This window comes from Aquarana catesbeiana, linkage group LG04, assembly GCF_042186555.1.
Source record: "Aquarana catesbeiana isolate 2022-GZ linkage group LG04, ASM4218655v1, whole genome shotgun sequence".
NCBI lineage: Eukaryota > Metazoa > Chordata > Amphibia > Anura > Ranidae > Aquarana > Aquarana catesbeiana.
Window position 1 is genome coordinate 131,692,432 of NC_133327.1, and position 20,052 is coordinate 131,712,483.

The window sequence follows — 20,052 nt, forward strand, 5'->3', positions numbered from 1 at the left end:
GCGTTTGGATGGTCTTGGCTAGTTGTTTATTGCTATCAGTGGGATAAGTGTGGTGACAATTTAAGTGATTTAATACTCCCCTTTTTTGTACATGTTATAGTGCATTTATATATATATATATATATATTGTGGTCACTTTTATGTCAAGCCCCTTTTTTCCACTCCCATTTATTCCTTTTTCACCTCCCCTTTTTTTTTTTTTTTTCAGCTCTGTTTGCAGCCGTCCGCCCTTGCCTGTCCCTTTTCCTTCCCCCCCTCTACTCCCCCCCTCTACTCCTTCCTCCTGTCCTTCTCACATGGCTATTCAGGGGTCAATACTGTGCACTTTGTTGAGCTGTAGGGATGGGTCTGTGTGCGCCATGGGGGTCCTAGGCCTGGGATCGGTGCGGTCCGGTGGGATCATGTCCATCGGCGGTCAGATCTGACACTCGGCACACGGAGGCCAGGGCTGCCACCTTCAGTTTGGCAATGCTCTGGCCTCCCTCCTCATAATCGCCTATGGCCGGGATGTGTACATATCCCGTTGCCATGGCGATCAGCGTGCCGCGGGTGCCTGACGCGGACGCCAGTCCCCTCCCAGCATGAGTCCTCTCTCCTTTCCAGGATGTGACGTCATCCGCCCCTGGATTGGACGCGTGTGTGGGGCGGGGGGGCTGGCCTGCGCGCCGGGGACTCGGAGGGCGACTCCTCCTGTCAGGGATGACGCTGCTCCCAGTGGAGTCAGCTGTTTCATACGTGCTCCTTATTAGCAGCACTATTTAAATAACAAGCCAGGCTGTCAGCTCACACACTGGTGGAGACACCGGACCGAGTGTGCAGCTGCCAGGATTTTCCAATGTAAAAATTATAGTTTTTCTTCTTACTTTTAAGAAGTATTCGTTATGTTTTTTGGAGCTGCAGTGTGTACATACACACTGAGCACCAGGACCACGTTTGCAGTCCAGGACATTACCACACTGTGTGATTTGGAATATATCCAAGAACCCTTCTTGATTACTCAATTCAGGTTCTTTCTGCTATTGCAGCCACAGAACACTAACTTATCCTCCCATACTGTGGTCTCTGCCAGCTAACAGCCGTCATAGACAACATCTCCCTCTGAGCCAGCACGGTGATTAACCATCTACTCTGCATCAATAGGTATGTTTTCCTGACCTCGGCAGGTGTGTGCTTAGAAGATGAAGGGACTCATTTGAGCAAATACTTCTCGTTTATTACTATATTGTTTTCTTTTTTCTTTTATTTTTAGTCCGCAACACCTTACATTTATCCTACATATACCCAATATGGTGTCTGTTGAGGGATAACTATTTTTGAGGTCTGGATAGAGATACTTTCAGTAGGTATGTATACAGAAAATACTCACCAGAGGGCCCCCCTCCTCTAAATAAATTTATTTATAGGTATTTTGTGTAACATAGTAAATGGGTACCCCTCTGGGACAATGGATCATAATATACACTCTTCTTTGGTCCCTAGTCTATTAGATCATCTACTATTCAGCTGACGGACGTGACGCCCTTTGTGTCCGGTCACGCTCTGCTGACGGTCCTGGTCTCGTTGGTGGCGGCCCTGGTGCCTGGGTCTGGACCCCGGTGGCGAGCAGCCTTTTCCCGTCCCCCTCTTCAATCGGATGCCATGTGATACTGTCTTTTCTACGGTTAGAATCCCTTTTTGCTATTACACTACGTTTTTTCCACGATGTAAATAGTTGTTTATAAAGTAACACTTTTAATATACAATGTGTTTCACTGTATGTTTCTCTTTTCCTCTCTATGACATGGTCTTCAGATAGATATACATCTCACCTCCAGCCCCTGAAGAAGAGGTCGTAATCAATACAAAAACCTCGAAACGCGTCGGACCTGCACTGTCAATTAGCTCCTGTTTGCTATATCAGCGTTCTGTGGGTTAAGTGCAGTTCTGTTGATTTGTTTTGTATATCTGTATCATCATTAATTGTATACTGCAGCATCCATTGTGCTACCATTGTTGTCTTTTTATACGATATGTGTCATATTTTTAACTAATTTTTTGATATAATAAAAACAAATATTTCTTATATTTTTGATATATTATTTGAGACTTCCACCCTTTAAAATCCCACTTAAGAGGAAATCTTTCGATTGTATATGAATATAGGGATGTGGGTGGATTGTCTCCTTCCATAAAGTTCCCGTTACCACCTTTGTTCTTCTTACATCAGGTGCCCGCAGCGAAGTCCCTCTTTACATCAGGTGCCCCCAGCTGAGTCCCTCCTTACATCAGGTGCCCCCAGCAGAGTCCCTCCTTACATCAGGTGCCCCAGCGGAGTCCCTCCTTATATCAGGTGCCCCCCTGCGGAGTCCCTCCTTAGAACAGGTGCCCCCAGCGGAGTCACTCTTTACATCAGGTGCCCCCAGCGGAGTCCCTCCTTACATCAGGTGCCCCCAGCTGAGTCCCTCCTTACATCAGTGTCCCCAGCGGAACCCTTCCTTACATCAGTGTCACCAGTGGAGCCCTTCCCTACATCTGTGTCCCCATCAGTGGAGTCCCTCCTTACATCTATGTCTCCATCAGCAGAGTCCCTCCTTACATCTGTGTTCCCATCAGCGGAGTCCCTCCTTACATCTGTCTCCCCAACAGAGCCCCTCCTTACATCTGTGTCCCCAGCGGAGTCCCTCCTTACATCTGTGTCCCCATCAGCGGAGTCTCTCCTTACATCTGTGTCCCCATCAGCAGAGTCCCTTCTTACATCTGTGTCCCCATCAGCGGAGTCCCTCCTTACATCTGTGTCCTCAGCGGAGTCCCTCCTTACATCTGTGTCCCCAGCGGAGCCCCTCCTTACATCTGTGTCCCCAGTGGAGCCCCTCCTTACATCTGTGTCCCCAGCGGAGTCCCTCCTTACATCTGTGTCCCCAGCGGAGTCCCTCCTTACATCTGTGTCACCAGCGGAATCACTCCTTACATCTGTGTCACCGGCAGCACAGCCCTCCTTCATGCCGCGTCTGTCTCTCCCCTTCAGCTGCAGCTAGTTCCTGTTTTCTCCATGTGTTCAGTGGAGAGGGGAGGGGCCTCCCCTCTCCAGTGAACACAAGGGGATTAGGTGGCGGTCATCTTTTTGTAGCCTGCCGGAAGTGACTTTGTTCTCACACTGAGAACAAAGCACCCGGCCATAGTAATATACTACGGGCACCGGGCGGATGCATTTGGTCGGCGCGATGGATTGCGCCACAAAGCAGCTCCACACCCCGGCAATGAAGCGCCTTGTCTGCAATCTCATGATTGCATAGATGTGGCACTTCCTATAGTGCACTGTGTCTGGTGCCCGAACACAGTGCACTTAAGGAATTTTTTTTTTCTTTTTGTGACTGCCTGGGGGGGGGGCAGCGCCCGGGTGCCCCCTTTGGACGGGCTGCCACTGCTCAGCATACATTTACTGTGCTGCTGTGACAATGTGACTCCTGTGCACATGTGTGGGAGTGATGTCATTGCAGCCCAGCCATTCAAGCAGCCAACCAGATGGAAGGAAGACTAGGTGAAGATGGAAACAGCGGGTACCCGTGGGATCAGTGGCAGCGCAGTGCTGGAGGGCACATTTTAACAGGCAAGTCGGTTAAATGCACTAATATGCAGTGCATACTAGCAGATTATGGCATAAACCACCTGGGGGCACACCTAATTAAAAAATGTATTACTGCTTTAAGTAATAATTTAAAGCTGAACTCTGGAATCCCCTGTAGAATAAGCACAAACAAGTACATAGAGGCAGGGTGTATTTTTTTGATGCATGTGCTTTATAATTTGCCTCTCACTGCTTTCTACATCACTGATAACATTCAGATTTCCTAGAAAGTTTTCGGTCTGCTTAGTTATCCTCTTTTCTTTTTAAATCCTGCTTTTGATGTAGAGGAGAGGCAGCAGGGAGAGTTTTCCAGCATTACCAGCAAGTGTGTTTCAGGATCACCAGATAGCAGAAAAATGGGAGTTGGGTAGACTGGTGCACTATTTCTGGATGGGAAACATAAACACTGAGCAGATAGGCTGTGCTCTCTGTATGCATCTCAAAGGTTAAAGATATGTGCCTTTAAAGTGTATATATTTCCATTTTTTGTTTAGTAAAGAACTGGAAAGGCTTAGTACCCCTGTGCAACTTTTATGGCTGTCTGCGTCTCTGCTGAATAGATTCAACATCTCAGTTTGACTTCCTGACCATTGTCACCAGAACAGAAAGTTTTAAGAAATCCAAACTTTTAGAGCTGTCACCAAAACAAGAAGTGAAGGTAAATCTTCCAATAGGGACACCTGTTCTGGCAACAACTACCTAGGAGTGGAATTCTTTCACCTTTCACCAATATTTCCTCTCGCTTCCTGTTCCATCGCTGGGGCATAAAATGACTGTAAAATCTCACCAATGGGTCAGAAATTGCCTACTATATCCAAAACTAAAATATGTTGGCTATAAATACACTTTATCTATAGCTACGCTTATATTGTATATATCAAATAATCAAGAATGTTTCTCTAACTCATATATTATTATAATAATAGGAGAGAAATACCTCATAACAAACACTTTTTTAATAACAGCCATTACATTTTGCTTGAAAGTCTTTACATACAGTGCTATACACTTTATTGTACACTTCCAATCCCTGACAATATGTATTTAGCGAGACATTGCATTTTTAAAAGAGGAAACTATGGAGGCCACCATTGCTGACCTTTTAGACCAATATACTTTCGGAGTCTCCTTTTCCACAGAAATGATGCTAATCAGGAGTCCTGTTCTTTAGTTTACTTGCTGCCTGCATCCCAAATCTTTAGTTTACTTGCTGCCTGCATCCCAAATCTGTTCTGGATTAGTATCGCAGGAATTTATGGGCTTACTTTAAAGTGTACTTCCAGTTTTGCAATCAAATGTTTTAAAAATATTTCAGATTTTTTTTAGATGTTTCTGAGAAGAATATGTCATGGCTGACCGCAAAGTTTTTTGAACAATAATAGAGTGAGCCTGTCCCAAGTCTGTCCTCCTCAATACCATACAAGAAGCCTTGCTTCTACACCTATACCTCTTTGTAAGGACAGATAGTGTTCAAATCTAGTTAAAATTGACAATGAAGATCTGCCTGCACAGTGCAGATAGGATTAATTATGGCAAGCACAGCTGCCCAGCCCCCTCATAAACAAAAAGAACTATGTAGGATTTTTCCTTGCTGGAGGGTCCAGAATAGAGCAACCAAAAAAAAGGTAAGCTGCAATGTATTAGTATTTTTTAAGCTATGTTGTTTAAATGAGAATATGCAACAAATATAAAGCAGGCGTTTATCCCAATTTGGCTGCAAATGTGGAAATACACTTTATGTTTTTTTCCTTACTTTGGTACTTGTTTTTATCTTTTCAAAGAAACTTAAATATATTATAGATGAGAAACCCTCAGTGCCTGTTGGGGTGAAGGAGTAAAGTGTTTAATTTTCAATTTCACTTGTTTTATTGCTATTATAAACTTTTTCTTACTCTGTCTGTCTCTTTCTTTCTTTCTTTATTTAATAATAGGATGTTTTAATACATCTACTATCTGTGTCTCTCTGTTTTCCCTGTATCATAAATAAGGATATTACTATTTGTAGATACATAATTGGCACATTGGCAAAGCAATATTTTGTGTTTTTTCTGTACATCTTTTAGCAAGTAATTATAACACAGTAAAGGTTTGTTTTCAATCCAAGGGTGTGACTTGAAGCAGCCATATGCCACTGATCATGTAAAAAAGATTTGTTTATTCTTCCAATTTTTGATATCTTTCCTGTTTATTTATGTCAAGGCCTCTCAATTTGTTCTCTGCAAAGCTGTGCAGTTTATCCTAAAGTGCTTCTTCAAATAGAAATTAGCTAGTTGAGATGGCTTGCACATCTTATACACGTGTTCTTTAAAAGCTCCAGCACATCAAAATGGAAAAGGCCTCAGAATTAAAGCTAGACCCTGTTGCAGGACAATAAAGGTTTAATTCCATGAAGCTTGTCAAAGAATATAAGTAATGCTTATCAGTTTGGCAGACAGTGACTCCAATCTTGCAGAGCTAAGGCCACCAGTGGAATCTGACATTGTGAGCATGTTGGATTCTGCTCCCTGCACTGTGCACTGTGGTTCCACCTGCTGACTGCTGTATCACTGCAAGACACAGTGGTGACATAGTGGCCATTGGGTGTAACCACAGTCACATAGGAAGCCGGCACCTAACATACCCAGAAGTGTCTGATACCAATTATTGCCCACTGGACTAGTAAATATTACTAATATTCTTTTATTGGCTGCTTGTAGTTTGAGGGGGGGGGCTCTTTAACTCACAACATTTAGGAGTTTATGTATACCATCTGGCTTGACAAAGCTCAAGACTGGGTTCACGTACACTATATTGTCAACAGTATTGGGACGTGTGCCTTTACACGCACATGAACTTTAATGGCATCCCAGTCTTAGTCCATAGGGTTCAATATTGAGTTGGCCCACCCTTTGCAGCTATAACAGCTTCAACTGATCTAGGAAGGCTGTTCACAAGGTTTAGGAGTGTGTCTATGCACTTGTGATCTGTACAAGAAGACCTGGCTCGCAGTCTCCGCTCTAATTCATCCCAAAGGTGTTCTATGGGGTTGAGGTCAGGATAGTCCTCCACCCCAAACTCACTTATCCATGTCTTTATGGCCTTCGCTTTGTGCACTGGCCCAAATCATTTGGTGGAGGGGGGGATTATGATGTGGGGTTGTTTTTTAGGGGTTGGGCTTGGTCCCTTAGTTCCCGTGAAGGAAACTCTTGAAGTGTCAGCATACCAAGACCTTTTGGACAATTTCATGCTCCCAACTTTGTGGGAACAGTTTGGGGATGGCCCCTTCTTGTTCCAACATGACTGCGCACCAGTGTACAAAGCAAGATCCATAAAGACATGGATGAGTGAGTTTGGGGTGGAGGAACTTGTCTGGCTTGCACAGAGTCCTGACCTCAACCCAATAGAACACTTTTGGGATGAATTAGTGTGGAGACTGCGAGCCAGGCCTTCTCGTCCACATCAGTGCCTGACCTCACAAATGCACAAATATTGCAAAGGGTGGGCCAACTCAATATTGAACCCCACAGACTTATGCCGCGTACACACGGTCTGACTTTTCGACCGGACTTGTCCAACAGACGCCAACGGACCAAATCCGGCGGACAATCCGATCGTGTGTGGGCTTCACCGGACCTTCAGCGGACTTTTCCAGTCGCAAATCTGACGGACTTTACATCGTAACTCCGCCGGACCCAGAAATCCACTCGTCTGTATGCTAGTCTGACGGACAAAAACCCACGCTAGGGCAGCTATTGGCTACTGGCTATCAACTTCCTTATTTTAGTCCGGTGTACGTCATCACGTATGAATCCGTCGGACTTTGGTGTGATCGTGTGTAGACAAGTCTGGTCGTTAGAAAGTCTGTTGAAAGTCCGTCGAAAGTCTGTCTAAAGTCTGTCGGACGGCTGTCTGACTTTTGTAGCTGAAAAGTCCGACCGTGTGTGCGCGGCATAAGACTGAGATGCCATTAAAGTTCATGTGCGTGTAAAGGCAGGTGTCCCAACACTTTTGACAATATAGTATATATGTGAATTGGATGCATTTTGAACCGCATTCAATTGGTATGGCATGTGAACCAGCAGCCTTCTCTATGGAACCAGTTCACATATCTGCAGGCCGGCCATGGTGCGTTTTTAAAAAGAGTCAGATATGTTTCTTAGTTTGGTTCAGGTGCGATTTCAAGTAAAAATCACACCTGAACAGGTGAATAAAACTGCATCGCATTCCTTTTAAAAATTGCGCTGAAACCGTGGCCAGACATGTGTGAACCGAGCTTAAAAGTCCAGGAAAACAGTGAGTGTAAAGCTAGTTGTCTGCTCTCCGACACCCATGTCCCTACTAGAAAACAGATGAGACAAGTTATTGGCAGACTTATCTATACCACTTAAACAGGTATTAAACCCAAAAACAAAAATGTAATAAATTGTGGATCATCAGTTCTTAGATGTGGTGGTAGGCTTTTTTCCACCTAGTGATCCAGCTAGTAAGTCTGTTTTTTTCCAACTTATTTTAGGCTAGGTTCACACATATGTGAATTGGATGCCTTTTGAACCGCATCCGATTCGCATGACATGTGAAAGAACATTGATTTCTATTTTGCCTGTTCACAGTGTAGCCAGAGTGCGGATTCATTGTGAATTAAAAGAGTCCTGTTCGTTTTCTGAGCAGTGCTGTCCAGCTCAGCTGCGAATTCAGGCTCATTGACTTCTATGGGAACGCTTCTGAATCACACATGTCATTCAGTTGTGAAAAGGATAAAATCCTGACCTGATCCTGATGCAAACTTGACCTGATCCTAAACAAAAACTGACCTGAAATGCTGAACAACTACTTTGTCAATTATAAAAGAATAAAAAACAGCGCTCGCAAAAAAATATTAAGATCTATCTAACGTGTTGCAGCTGCTGGATACAAGTGCTCCGACTTTAGTAATAAATAAAACAAAAAACCTGCGCTGGCAACTCACCATATAATAATTAATAAATCATAAAATATAAAGGCAAATAAATTTATATATGCACAAATGGTGTAGACTGTGTGGGATTGGCAAAAGAGCCACTAGAAACTATGCGACTAGAAACCATTGGATGTCGCTACACTAGTGCAATTAAAAAATGTGAAATATAAATTGACATGCGTGACCACAAATACAGGTGTATACACCTCTAAAGAAATGAACACCAAATAATGTGTAAAAGAAGAAGAAACAAAATTAAATCATAAATTGCTATTGACGGAGAGTCCTTTACATCAAGGTGTTTCTTCACAAAAATAATCAACAGACTTCAAGCTTTTGCCATCCACATACAGGGTCTGGGCATGAGGGTAGGCTAGTGCTGGTAATGAAGAGACTTAGGGAACCACAAGTCTCACGTTCCACCAAAAGACAAATCTCACATTCCACCAAAAGACAAATCTCACGTTCCACCAAAAGAAAAGGAGAAAACATATAGTGTAAAACCTATGACACCGTGAGATCACCTGCGCATATAAGCGCTACTCACGGAACCGATGTGCAGAGCAGGCATTCAGATATTCAGTTGGTGTTCGCTGCTGAACGGCGTGCGTTCCACCAACTCCAGGAAGTGATGTCACTGGTTCTCGGATTCTCAGGCATAAGCAGGATGTTGCGTCGACGCGTTTCGCCCCTCCCCCAGGGCGTTATCAAAGACTTTTACACATTATTTGGTGTTCATTTCTTTAGAGGTGTATACACCTGTATTTGTGGTCATGCATGTCAATTTATATTTCACATTTTTTAATTGCACTAGTGTAGCAACATCCAATGGTTTCTAGTCGCATAGTTTCTAGTGGCTCTTTTGCCAATCCCACACAGTCTACACCATTTGTGCATATAAAAATTTATTTGCCTTTATATTTTATGATTTATTAATTATTATATGGTGAGTTGCCAGCGCAGGTTTTTTGTTTTATTTATTACTTTGTCAATTAGCTGTGAAAATGGAGCTTCAATTCGCAATCACACGTGTGAACCCAGCCTTAAAGTTGAACTAAAGTAAAAAACTGCAAGCAGGCAGGCTCTTTATTGCAGACTTTGCGATGAAAACTAAGCTGTGCAAGTGCAGCTCCATTTGCATTCTGGCACAGCACCTGTGTACCGGGATGACTGCACTCCTGCACATACACAGAAGTGGTCATCCTATGCCAGCCAATGAAACTGGTTGCAGCCCAGGACCCAGAAGAAGCCAGGTAAAAGATCCTGTTGAGAAATTTCATTGAAAGACTGGTGAGTATTGTTGAGTCTAGCTCCATAGTAACAGACCCAGCTGTCCAGACAAAGTAGCAGTTAGAGCATGTGTGCTCAACATGTGGCCCTTCAGCTGTTGCAGAACTACAAGTCTCATCATGCCTCTGTCTTTGGGAGTCATGCTTGTAATGCCCCGTACACACGGTCGGACATTGATTGGACATTCCGACAACAAAATCCTAGGATTTTTTCCGACGGATGTTGGCTCAAACTTGTCTTGCATACACACGGTCACACAAAGTTGTCGGAAAATCCGATCGTTCTAAACGCGGTGATGTAAAACACGTACGTCGGGACTATAAACGGGGCAGTAGCCAATAGCTTTCATCTCTTTATTTATTCTGAGCATGCGTGGCACTTTGTCCGTCTGATTTGTGTACACACGATCGGAAATTGCGACAACGGATTTTGTTGTCGGAAAATTTTATATCCTGCTCTCAAACTTTGTGTGTCGGAAAATCCGATGGAAAATGTGTGATGGAGCCCACACACGGTCGGAATTTCCGACAACAAGGTCCTATCACACATTTTCCGTTGGAAAATCCGACCGTGTGTACGGGGCATAAATGTGTTGAGACAAACCACTGAATACTGACAGGGGTGTTTACATTCATCAGCTTTTATTCATTTATACCCAAAGGAGAACAACTGTTTGCTGTAAATGCTTATAAAGTGTTAGCTGGAGTTCAGCTTCAATTTGTTATTCTAGTCCATCTAAATCTGCTTTCATGCTGAAGCGCTTTACAGGCGCTATATCGCTAAAAATAGCGCCTGCATAGCGTCTGTAAACCGCCTCTCCTCTCACTCCAATGTGAAAGCCCGAGTGATTTCGCACTGGAGCGGTGTGCTGGCAGGACGGTAAAAAAAGTCCTGCAAGCAGCATCTTTGCAGTGCTGTAGGAGGGATGTATACAAAAGCCCCTCCTGCCCATTGAAATCAATGGGCAGCGCTGCCGAACCACCAGCAAAGTGCCGCTGCAGCGGTGCTTTGCGGGCGGTTTTAACCCTTTTTTGGCCGCTAGCGTGGGTCAAAAGCGCCCCGCAAAACCTCTGCAAAAACGATGGTGAAGCGCCACGCTTTACCGCCGACGCCCCCAGCGCTCCAGTGTGGAAGTAGCCTAACACTACCCTCTCCCTAGACCTACAATGTCTGCTTTATAACTTCATCTGGAATGCAGACACCCTAGACAGGAAATCTGTTACTGGCTGAATCTCCTTGTAAAAATAAGTAAAAAAAACAAATGCAGCCACCACATCTAAGGATTGGTAAGCTGCAATATATTACAGTTTGTTTTGGGGTTTAATAATGCTTTAAGCATTCTTTTCACCCTAGTCTTTGTCCCATACTAATGTTGGCCACAGGCAGACAGCTTATACCATTTAGGGATTTCAGACCTCAAATGCTTCAGTTTCATTTCCAAATATTCTTTTCAGATAACAGTATGTATGGCCTTGCTTGAGATCTGCTGTTTCTGCAGGACCATCATAGGCTGTATTGTATATGACTGGCAACGATATATTATTGACCTTTATTTCAACAATTATTGCTACTCAAAAACAACTGTTTAAAACTCTGACTGGCTCAGTTAATAGTTCATCTACTGTAGTTATTTCCTTCACCTGTTGCTGACACCTGTTTTACATGGCAAAGATATCTTTCGTCAAATTTGTCCCTTAAATCTTTACATCTCAGTCCATAAACTATAGGACTGGCACACTGAGCACATGAAAAAAAAATAAAACTAACCAAATCCAGCATAAGGTATACAGTATTTTTGTTATACAGTGCAATGGCCAGAATGGTTGGGATGATATGAAGAACAATCTGTAGTCCATGAATAAATATGGTTCTCCTAGCATTTTTATTGGTGTTAGTAAAATGTCCTGCACGCTTACCTTCTTTATATATAGTGATATAGGATCCTATAATTAGACTGACTATAATTATAACAAAAACAATTCCAGTTACTCTTGATAGAAGGCTTGATAAAGTTGTTGGGCAAGATGGATCCAGCCGGACAGAGTCTTTTGGACCTTTTGCGATAATTTCATAGATCACTGAAATGGTGGGATCAAAAAGTGAAATAATCCATGAGCACGCAACTATTTTGGGTTTCGCTGAATGTGCAAACTTCTGATAGTTTAATGGCCAGCAAACAGCAATGCAAGTGTTCAATGCCATTAAGGCAAGACTAAGGAGGACTCCCCTTCCAATTGATATCTGCACTGCAAAAATGATCCAGCACACAATGGCTGGTGCATTGGCACGGAGTGCTCGTAGAAAGGTAAAAACGGTTCCTGTCATAAAGAACAAAGTCAAACACATCAAGTGGTGGCATAAGAGGAAGAATCTCACTTCTTTCTTCAGTGCACTGTCTCTCCAGATAGTCTGCGTAATCAGGATGGTGAAAAAACAGCAGATGAGGAAGTCCAGAAGGTAGAAAGTTGCCTTCACTAATTGTAGACTGGAATCAGTGGTATTGTTTTCTTCAGTGGTATTGTTCATAGTATAATTAATGTAAGTTCACATCTACAAAAGAAAAAACATAAACACATAAATTGGCTTTAGTGAAAAGAAAGTTCTTCTCTTCCAGAATGATAGGTCAATGCAATCCTACATGTATATCTTTGTTCAATGAAAAGAACTGGAAAAAAAAAACGTACGTATGTACCAATGTCAAGATCCCGTCTTTTAAACAGCTATGTGTTCACTGTCCCTAAATTCTAGAACCATAACCATTTAGAAATCATTACATCCTACAGTTTGTACATATAAAAACATAAAAGCATCATACTGGCTCTTGGTTAAAATCCAACTCTAGCCAAAGCATTTTATTTACATTTGGATAGATATTGTATTGTTGCCTGTGTCCCCATCAGAACAGAAAGTGAAGGGTAATCGCTCCAACAGGCACATGGACAAAAACGCATCTGATAATGTTTTTATTGCAGTCCCTGCCTCCCTGCCCCAGTGACACCTGCACCTCCATTTCTTGCACAGGGACAGGAAGTAGAGCAAAGTCTCCCTAATGCTGTCACAGACAGATATACAAACCTGGCAGAACTGCTACTCTTACCCACTCTAAAACATAACACCTCATGTAAACCAAAATAAGATTTTTCTAACTTATATTTTATTGCAGGATAACTAACAGTAACAAAACCACCTTAGTAAATGCTAGCATTCAACAGTTATCTTTATAGGTAATCATGGCGTCAGGCTTTTATGGCCAAAAAGCAGACAAAAGGAGACCAAACATATTATCAGTGCCACTCAAGCACAAAAAAGATGTGGAAATTGCTAAATCTATTAAGAAAGTAGACAAACCCTTTTCAAGTATATCCGTGACAGGAAGAAAATATATTATAGGATCACAAAAATTAATACTGGGTACAATACATACACTATATAAGCCACCTGTACGGTTTTCTCCCGGACAGTCCGGTTTTTGAATGATGTGTTCGGGTTTCCATCTGGGAATGACATGTCTCCCCGCCATCCCTGCAGCCTGTCTCACTCACACAGCAGAACGAAGCTTCCTTCTCCCCTCCTTCTCATTCTCAGCTCTGTATATACACACGGGAAGGGGGGGGGGGGGAGCAGGAACACACGCTGATTTCAGGTCTGTACAAAGTTTTCTATGCTTTGTAGATGGACAGGGAGGAGAGGAAGAGAATGGCTTTGGAAGGAGTAAACTAATAAGATGTACACTTGGTGGAGTGAATGGGGGGTTAGGAGGATATGTGCTGGGGGGGAGAGGCGCTTTGGTATGAGAAAGGACATATGCCAGAAGTGTGGGATAAATTTGAAATCTGACAGCCCCTTCAAGCACTATCCCTCCCAGAGTGCCCCCCCCCCCCAAGCACATATCCACCCCCCCTTCCAGCACTAGCCCTCTCTCTCCCAGAGTGTCCCCCAGCACATATCCAACCCCCCCTTCCAGCACTAGCCCTCTCCCTCCCAGTGTGCCCCCCAGCACATATCCAACCCCCCCTTCCAGCACTAGCCCTCTCCCTCCCAGAGTGCCCCCCCAAACACATATCCAACCCCCCCTTCCAGCACTAGCCCTCTCCCTCCCAGAGTGCCCCCCCAAACACATATCCAACCCCCCTTCCAGCACTAGCCCTCTCCCTCCCAGAGTGCCCCCCCCAAACACATATCCAACCCCCCTTCCAGCACTAGCCCTCTCCATCCCAGAGTGCCCCCCTAGCACATATCCAACCCCCCCTTCCAGCACTAGCCCTCTCCCTCCCAGTGTGCCCCCCAGCACATATCCAACCCCCCCTTCCAGCACTAGCCCTCTCCCTCCCAGAGTGCCCCCCCAAGCACATATCCAACCCCCCTTCCAGCACTAGCCCTCTCCCTCCCAGAGTGCCCCCCCGCACATATCCAACCCCCCCTTTCAGCACTAGCCCTCTCCCTCCCAGAGTGTATCCTCAGCACATACCTAACCCCCCTCTTCCAGCACTAGCCCTCTCCCTCCCAAAGTGCCCCCCCAGCACATATTCAACCCCCCTTCCAGCACTAGCGCTCTCCCTTCCAGAGTGCCCCCAGCACATATCCAACCCACCTTCCAGCACTAGCCCTCTCCCTCCCAAAGTGCCCCTCAAGCACATATCCAACTTCTCACAGAGGGGATGATCATGGCATCTGGGACCCCAGGACCCCTGAGAGATGGAGGACATTTGCCCTGGATGCCCACACTAGCTCCTGCTTGGCAAGTTAGTGGAGCCAAGTGCCAGAACTTGTTCCAGCACTGGGTTCCAGGAATCGGTCTGGATTCATGGGATGCTGGGATTTTGTTCCAATCTCAGGAAAGGCCCATTAAAACTGGGACAGTTGGGAGGTTTGGATTTGTATTAGAAGGGGCGAAAGGTTTTGTGTTTGTGGGGGAAAAGTTTGTACTGGCAGGAGGGATTTAGGTGGGAGGATATGTGATGGTACTGGGGAGAGGACTTGTGTAGAATGGGCTTGGAGGAAAGAGGATTTGCCCTGGAGAGGATGAGGGGAGAGGAATTGTTCCCGGATAGGAAGCATGTTGTGCTGGAAGGGGGGATTTGAGGAAGAGAATTTATACTGGGAGAGGGATTTATGCTTGGGGGGTATTTTGGGGTGGGGTATTTGTGCTGGGATGAGGAACTTTGCTGGGAGGGGGATTTGTGGGGTGGAAGGAGATTTGTGCTGGGAAGGGCGATTTTTTTTAGGGAGAGGTTTGTACTAGAAGTGGGATTTTTTTTGGGTGGGAGGAGGAGAAAGATTTATACTACAAGAGAGCTTTTTGGGGGGAGGGTGTTCTACTGGAATGGGAGGCTGTGCTGGGAGGGAGGATTTGGTGGTGGCAGGAGGATTTATTCTGAGAGGGGTATTGGGGGAAGGAGGGTTTGTACTGGTTGGGGAAGAGGATTTCTATTAGGAGGGGGAATTGAGGGGGTCAGGGATAAGTGCTGGGATGAGGAGAAAGGGGGGCTAGGACTGGGGATTTTGGGGATAGTGGAGGAGGACTTGTGCTGAGGAAGGGGGAAGAGGATTTCTTTTGAGGGGGGAATTGTTCTGAGATGGGGAGAAATTATTTGTTGGTGGGGTGGAGAGTGAGCATAAAGATTAGTGCTGGATTTTTTTTTTTTTGCAGGAGAGGGAGTTGGGATATTTGATGAAAGGGTAACATGGAGGAGAGTATTGCTTGCGGGGGAATTTTGTGCTCTTCTTACTCCTACACTGTGCATTACACACCCCTGACTGCTGTAGTCTTTTTGTTTTGTACTCATGACTCCTACTATGCATTCCACACTCCTGTCCCCTGCATTTTGCACAGTAAATATTCTTGACTCCTGTATTCCATACATAACACTCACAATTTGGCCACACCCACTGCGCTACAGATTACTGTTCTCCTTGAGGCAACCAAAAATGTCCCAGGTCTTGTCTTTTACAATCTTATAGCATATACTAAAATTTTTAAAAAAAGATGTGCGCCGCTAAAGTGTTCGGGTTTGGCTTGAAGAAAAGGTGGCAACCCTAATCCCAGCCTTAGTCCGTAGGATTCAATATTGAGTTGGCCCACTCTTTGTAGCTATAACAGCTTCAACTCTTCTGGGAAGGCTGTCCACAAGGTTTAGAAGTGTGTCTATGGGAATGTTTGACCATTCTTCCAGAAGCGCATTTGTAAGGTCAGGCACTGATGTGGACGAGAAGGCCTGACTTGCAGTCTCTGCTCTAATTTATCCTAAAGGTGTTCTATCCGGTTGAGGTCAGGACTCTGTGCAGGCCAGTCAAGTTCCTCCACCCCAAACACGCTCATCCATGTCTTTATGGACCTTGTTTGTGCACTGGTGCGCAGTCAGGTAGGAACAGAAAGGGACCATCCCCAAAATGAAATTGTCCAAAATGTCTTGGTATGCTGATGCCTCAAGAGTTCCCTTCACTGCAACTAAGAAGCCAAGCCCAACCCCTGAAAAACAACCCCACACCATAATCCCCCCTCCACCAAATGATTTGGACCAGTGCACAAAGCAAGGTCCATTAAGACATAGATGAGCGATTTTGGTGTAGAGGACCTTGACTGGCCTGCACCTCAACCCGAAAGAACACCTTTGGAATCAATTAGAACCGAGACTGCGAGCCAGGCCTTCTCGTCCAACATCGGAGCCTGACCTCACAAATGCGCTTCTGGAAGAATGGTCAACTATTCCCATAGACACACTGCTAAACCTTGTGGACAGCCTTCCCAGAAGAGTTGAAGCTTTTATAGCTGCAAAGAGTGGGCCAACTCAATATTGAACCATATGGACTAAGACTGGGATGCCATTAAAGTTTATGTGCGTGTAAAGGCAGGCATCCCAATACTTTTGGTAATATTGTATATATTGATAAAGACATTTAAACAACTACTTCTGTTTAATTTTTGAAGAAGTAAATGACACTAACAAAACATGTTGGATGATTATATTGTTTAATATGGCTCATTTTCAGGATTTCTAAGGGCAGAGGTAGCAAATGAACTGGTCCTAATTATTTTCATCCGAGTTTTAGGACAACTTTGAGGTATAGTTGTTGGACCATTAACTGATCTTTTTACTTAATCACTTCTAACAGGAGAAGTTCACTCCTGGAAAGAATGACTCCTGGAAAGCTAAAATTGTACATATCCACAAGACCAGGCCAGTGAATTTAGCAATTGTAGTAGTAAAACTAATGGCATCACTCATAAAAAAATTAAATTTTCAACATGCTGGACCAAAGCAACATGGATTTACCAAGGGCAGATCATGTCAGATCACAAATGTTTTGGACAACAATGGTGCTGTGGATCTTGATTTCAGCCAAGCATGTGAAATGGTTCCACATAATGATAACCTAAAAAAAGTTGGACAAGCTAGGACTTAACCCTTGGATGGTTCTGTGATGGCACCATTGGCCAAAGAATAGATATCAGAGTGTGGATGTAACTGAGGTTTATTTGGAACATAGACCAGTCACTAGTGGTGCACTGCAAAGCTCCGTACTAGGTCCAGTTCTATTTCATCTGTTTGTAAATAAAAGCTTGGTGGGTAAGCCCCGCCCCCTTGCTGGATTTGATTGAGAGCAATAGGAGCCAATTGCTCCCGCTGCTGCCTCAGTCCCTGTGAGGAGAGAGTAGTGTTGTTGCTCTGGGTCAAGATCGGGTTCAGGTAAGTATTTAGGGGGGCTAGGAGGGAGCTGAACATGTAGAGTAAGGGAAATTAAACCTTACACCTTTACAACTACTTTAAACATGTTTGGTAGCAGTGGGTGCCTAGTGGACAAGGCGTGAGATTTTCATTTCTTTTGCTAGGGATCAACACATCATTTTTTTTAACAATTGATCTTGTCAGCACTTTGGTGCAAGAGTATTTAAAGTTTAGAGCTTCCTATCTAAAGATTAGATATATTATCTCTGTTGGCCATCCGAAGGAAGTGTATCTCTGTATTTGCAAGAATTTGAACATTTGTTTGCACTTCTGTTCTATTGATGTAATTTGCAATACAGTATTTTGTTATTTCAATCAAAACTATTAGAATATAAACATGCTTGGAGCAAATGTAGATCTAAATTCATTTTTTTTAATATGTTAAAGCAAACATATTATTAATATTCACTTGTTTACATTATTCAATGTGTCTGCTTAACAAAATCACCTTATTATTTTGGCAAACAAGGTGCAACATATAAAAACAGTGCTTCTGAGCTCTATCATGTGATGTAAATCCCAGGCAAAGATCTTGTGGTCCCTGGCTACCAGAAGCAACAATGGCATTTCCAAGGCTGTATATAAACACAATGAATGATCAAACTATCGTACAAACCTTGACCCTTGTGTAGTTTGATTGTTTTATTGACAACTACCTTGGAAATGTGTTATGAGACAACTGTACCAACTACAAACAAAAGGAAAAATATATATATATATATTTTTAAAGGGCACAGTAGAAGGAACCAAAATAAGTACATGTTAATACAAGTTGCAAATATTAAGGCTTGATGCTGCCCCTTCTAACCAAACTGCCCTAGGCACTGGCCCACAAGTGCTTTGTGGGAAATATAGCCCTGGGTGTTTCAGATCATTAGACATTGCAGTGATTATATCATTTTTAATTAACAGATCCTGTCTTGTAGATGAGCAAGGCACAATCACTGTACAGCACCACTAAGAAGGAACCAATGCTTATACTGTATATGTAACAAGCAATATGGCTTCTCCTGTGTGTAGAAAAAAGGCATTTAAATGTGAATGCACATTGATACTATTTCTTACATTACAAAAAAAAGTAACAAGTCTCATGTTCCTCTTTTCAAAAAAAAAAAAAAAACTGTACTAGGTTAAATATAACCTAAAGCAGAGGCTGCACAAGTTGCTGTACAAGCCTTCCCCATTCTCTGCTGAAGCAAGCCCCCCTTTCCCAAATTACAGGGCAAGTTTTTTAAAAAGTCAAAACCTACACAGATTTAACTCTGAGGATGGCTATACTGTCTGTATTTCCTGGAGGTAACAGTCAGAATATATTTTTCTAAAAGTTAACATCTAAAGTTTTAGATTTGATTAGTGACCGTGGTTCTCATTTCTAAATGAGGTCTATTATAACAGTAAGCTGCAGTTGAAAAGTAACCTGACTTCCAATAAAATTTGAAATGTTCACACTTCAGGTGACTTTCAAATAAGTTCTATAACACCAAATGCATGCTGCCTTTATTTAGTGCCTTTTCTCCTCAAAAAAGAAACAATAGGAAAATGCTCATAGAAATATTTTCGAAAGCTGGGAAGTCTCTGGGGTTGATTTACTTAGGCTTACCATACATGGTTCGAACCTTGGCTGGTTCAGCAGGAACTGGATTCAAACCATTAATGGGCAGGCTGAATGCACCAAGATGATCGATCAATCAACTTGGGTACAACCAGCTTGCCGGATTTGCTTCCGGTTATCGCAAACGGCTGCTATGGCCGCTAGCGATAATCACTGTCTTCTCCCGGTGGGGATGGCATCCCCTGCCCGCCCCACCTCCGGAAGAAGACAATATCTCGGCAGGAGGGATTCCCTTGACAGCACTGTCTGTACTGATGGGGGAAATTAAATGTCTACTTTGCAAAGTGAGTGATAGAAGCTGTGTTCAATTTGAATACCCAATTATGTGTTAGGAAATTTTAAAAAAAATGGATTTTCTCTTGCATATGCTTGGGTACTCAAAGTGAACACTTTATTCAACAACATTTATTTGGCAACGGGAACAATCTCTACTTCTTTACTAAATCAACCCCCTCTGCACTGGATTAGGAATGAGCTCAGGTGTGTTCAGATGTTAGTCCAAACCCACCTGAGCGATCCCGCTAGAAAGCTGTCATTGTACCTGGCCAATCATAATCAGCTAAGTAATTCCTCAGCCCGCAGCCGGACATATAAAAGAGGTGTATATCTGTACGGCTGTTGGGCAGGAAATGCCTTGGCCACTTATGATTGGCCAAGTACAGTGACAGCTTCCTGGCCAGAGTGCTCTGGTGGGTTTCGGACTAGTATCCGAACATGCCTGAGCTCATCCCTAATTCCATTCAAAGGTGATCTAAAATGTTTCTTATCTTCCCCCAGGGAACTGCTATGTGACTCAATCTTTGCAAAATGTGTACTGCTTGCAAAGACCTGGTGTTCCTTACATTTTAAAGCTTCACAAAACTACTTAAGCAGTTAATCTCAC

General features: G+C 43.6%; 1 protein-coding gene and 1 long non-coding RNA gene across 4 annotated transcripts in view; one reads left to right on the top strand and one right to left on the bottom strand.

The window, feature by feature from the left end:
- The window catches only part of LOC141139489 (uncharacterized), a 102,653-nt gene extending 100,474 nt beyond the window's left edge, over window positions 1-2,179 (top strand). For both annotated transcript variants that reach the window (XR_012243765.1, XR_012243766.1), the window contains exon 3: window positions 1,792-2,179. This is a non-coding gene — a long non-coding RNA (uncharacterized lncRNA). The remainder of the gene's footprint in view (window positions 1-1,791) is intronic.
- A 7,311-nt stretch (window positions 2,180-9,490) lies between these two features.
- LOC141139490 (uncharacterized) overlaps window positions 9,491-20,052 on the bottom strand; it is a 143,935-nt gene continuing 133,373 nt past the window's right edge. Inside the window, exons 1-2 of one of the 2 annotated variants that reach the window (XM_073625651.1) lie at window positions 13,255-13,397; window positions 9,491-12,380 (exon numbers count right to left, since the gene is read on the bottom strand). In XM_073625651.1, the coding sequence (XP_073481752.1) occupies window positions 11,445-12,356 (912 nt within the window). In that variant the 5' untranslated portion in view covers window positions 12,357-12,380; window positions 13,255-13,397 and the 3' untranslated portion in view covers window positions 9,491-11,444. Of the gene's footprint in view, window positions 12,381-13,254; window positions 13,398-20,052 lie in introns of those variants that run through there. The other variant, XM_073625649.1, reaches the window with a different exon arrangement.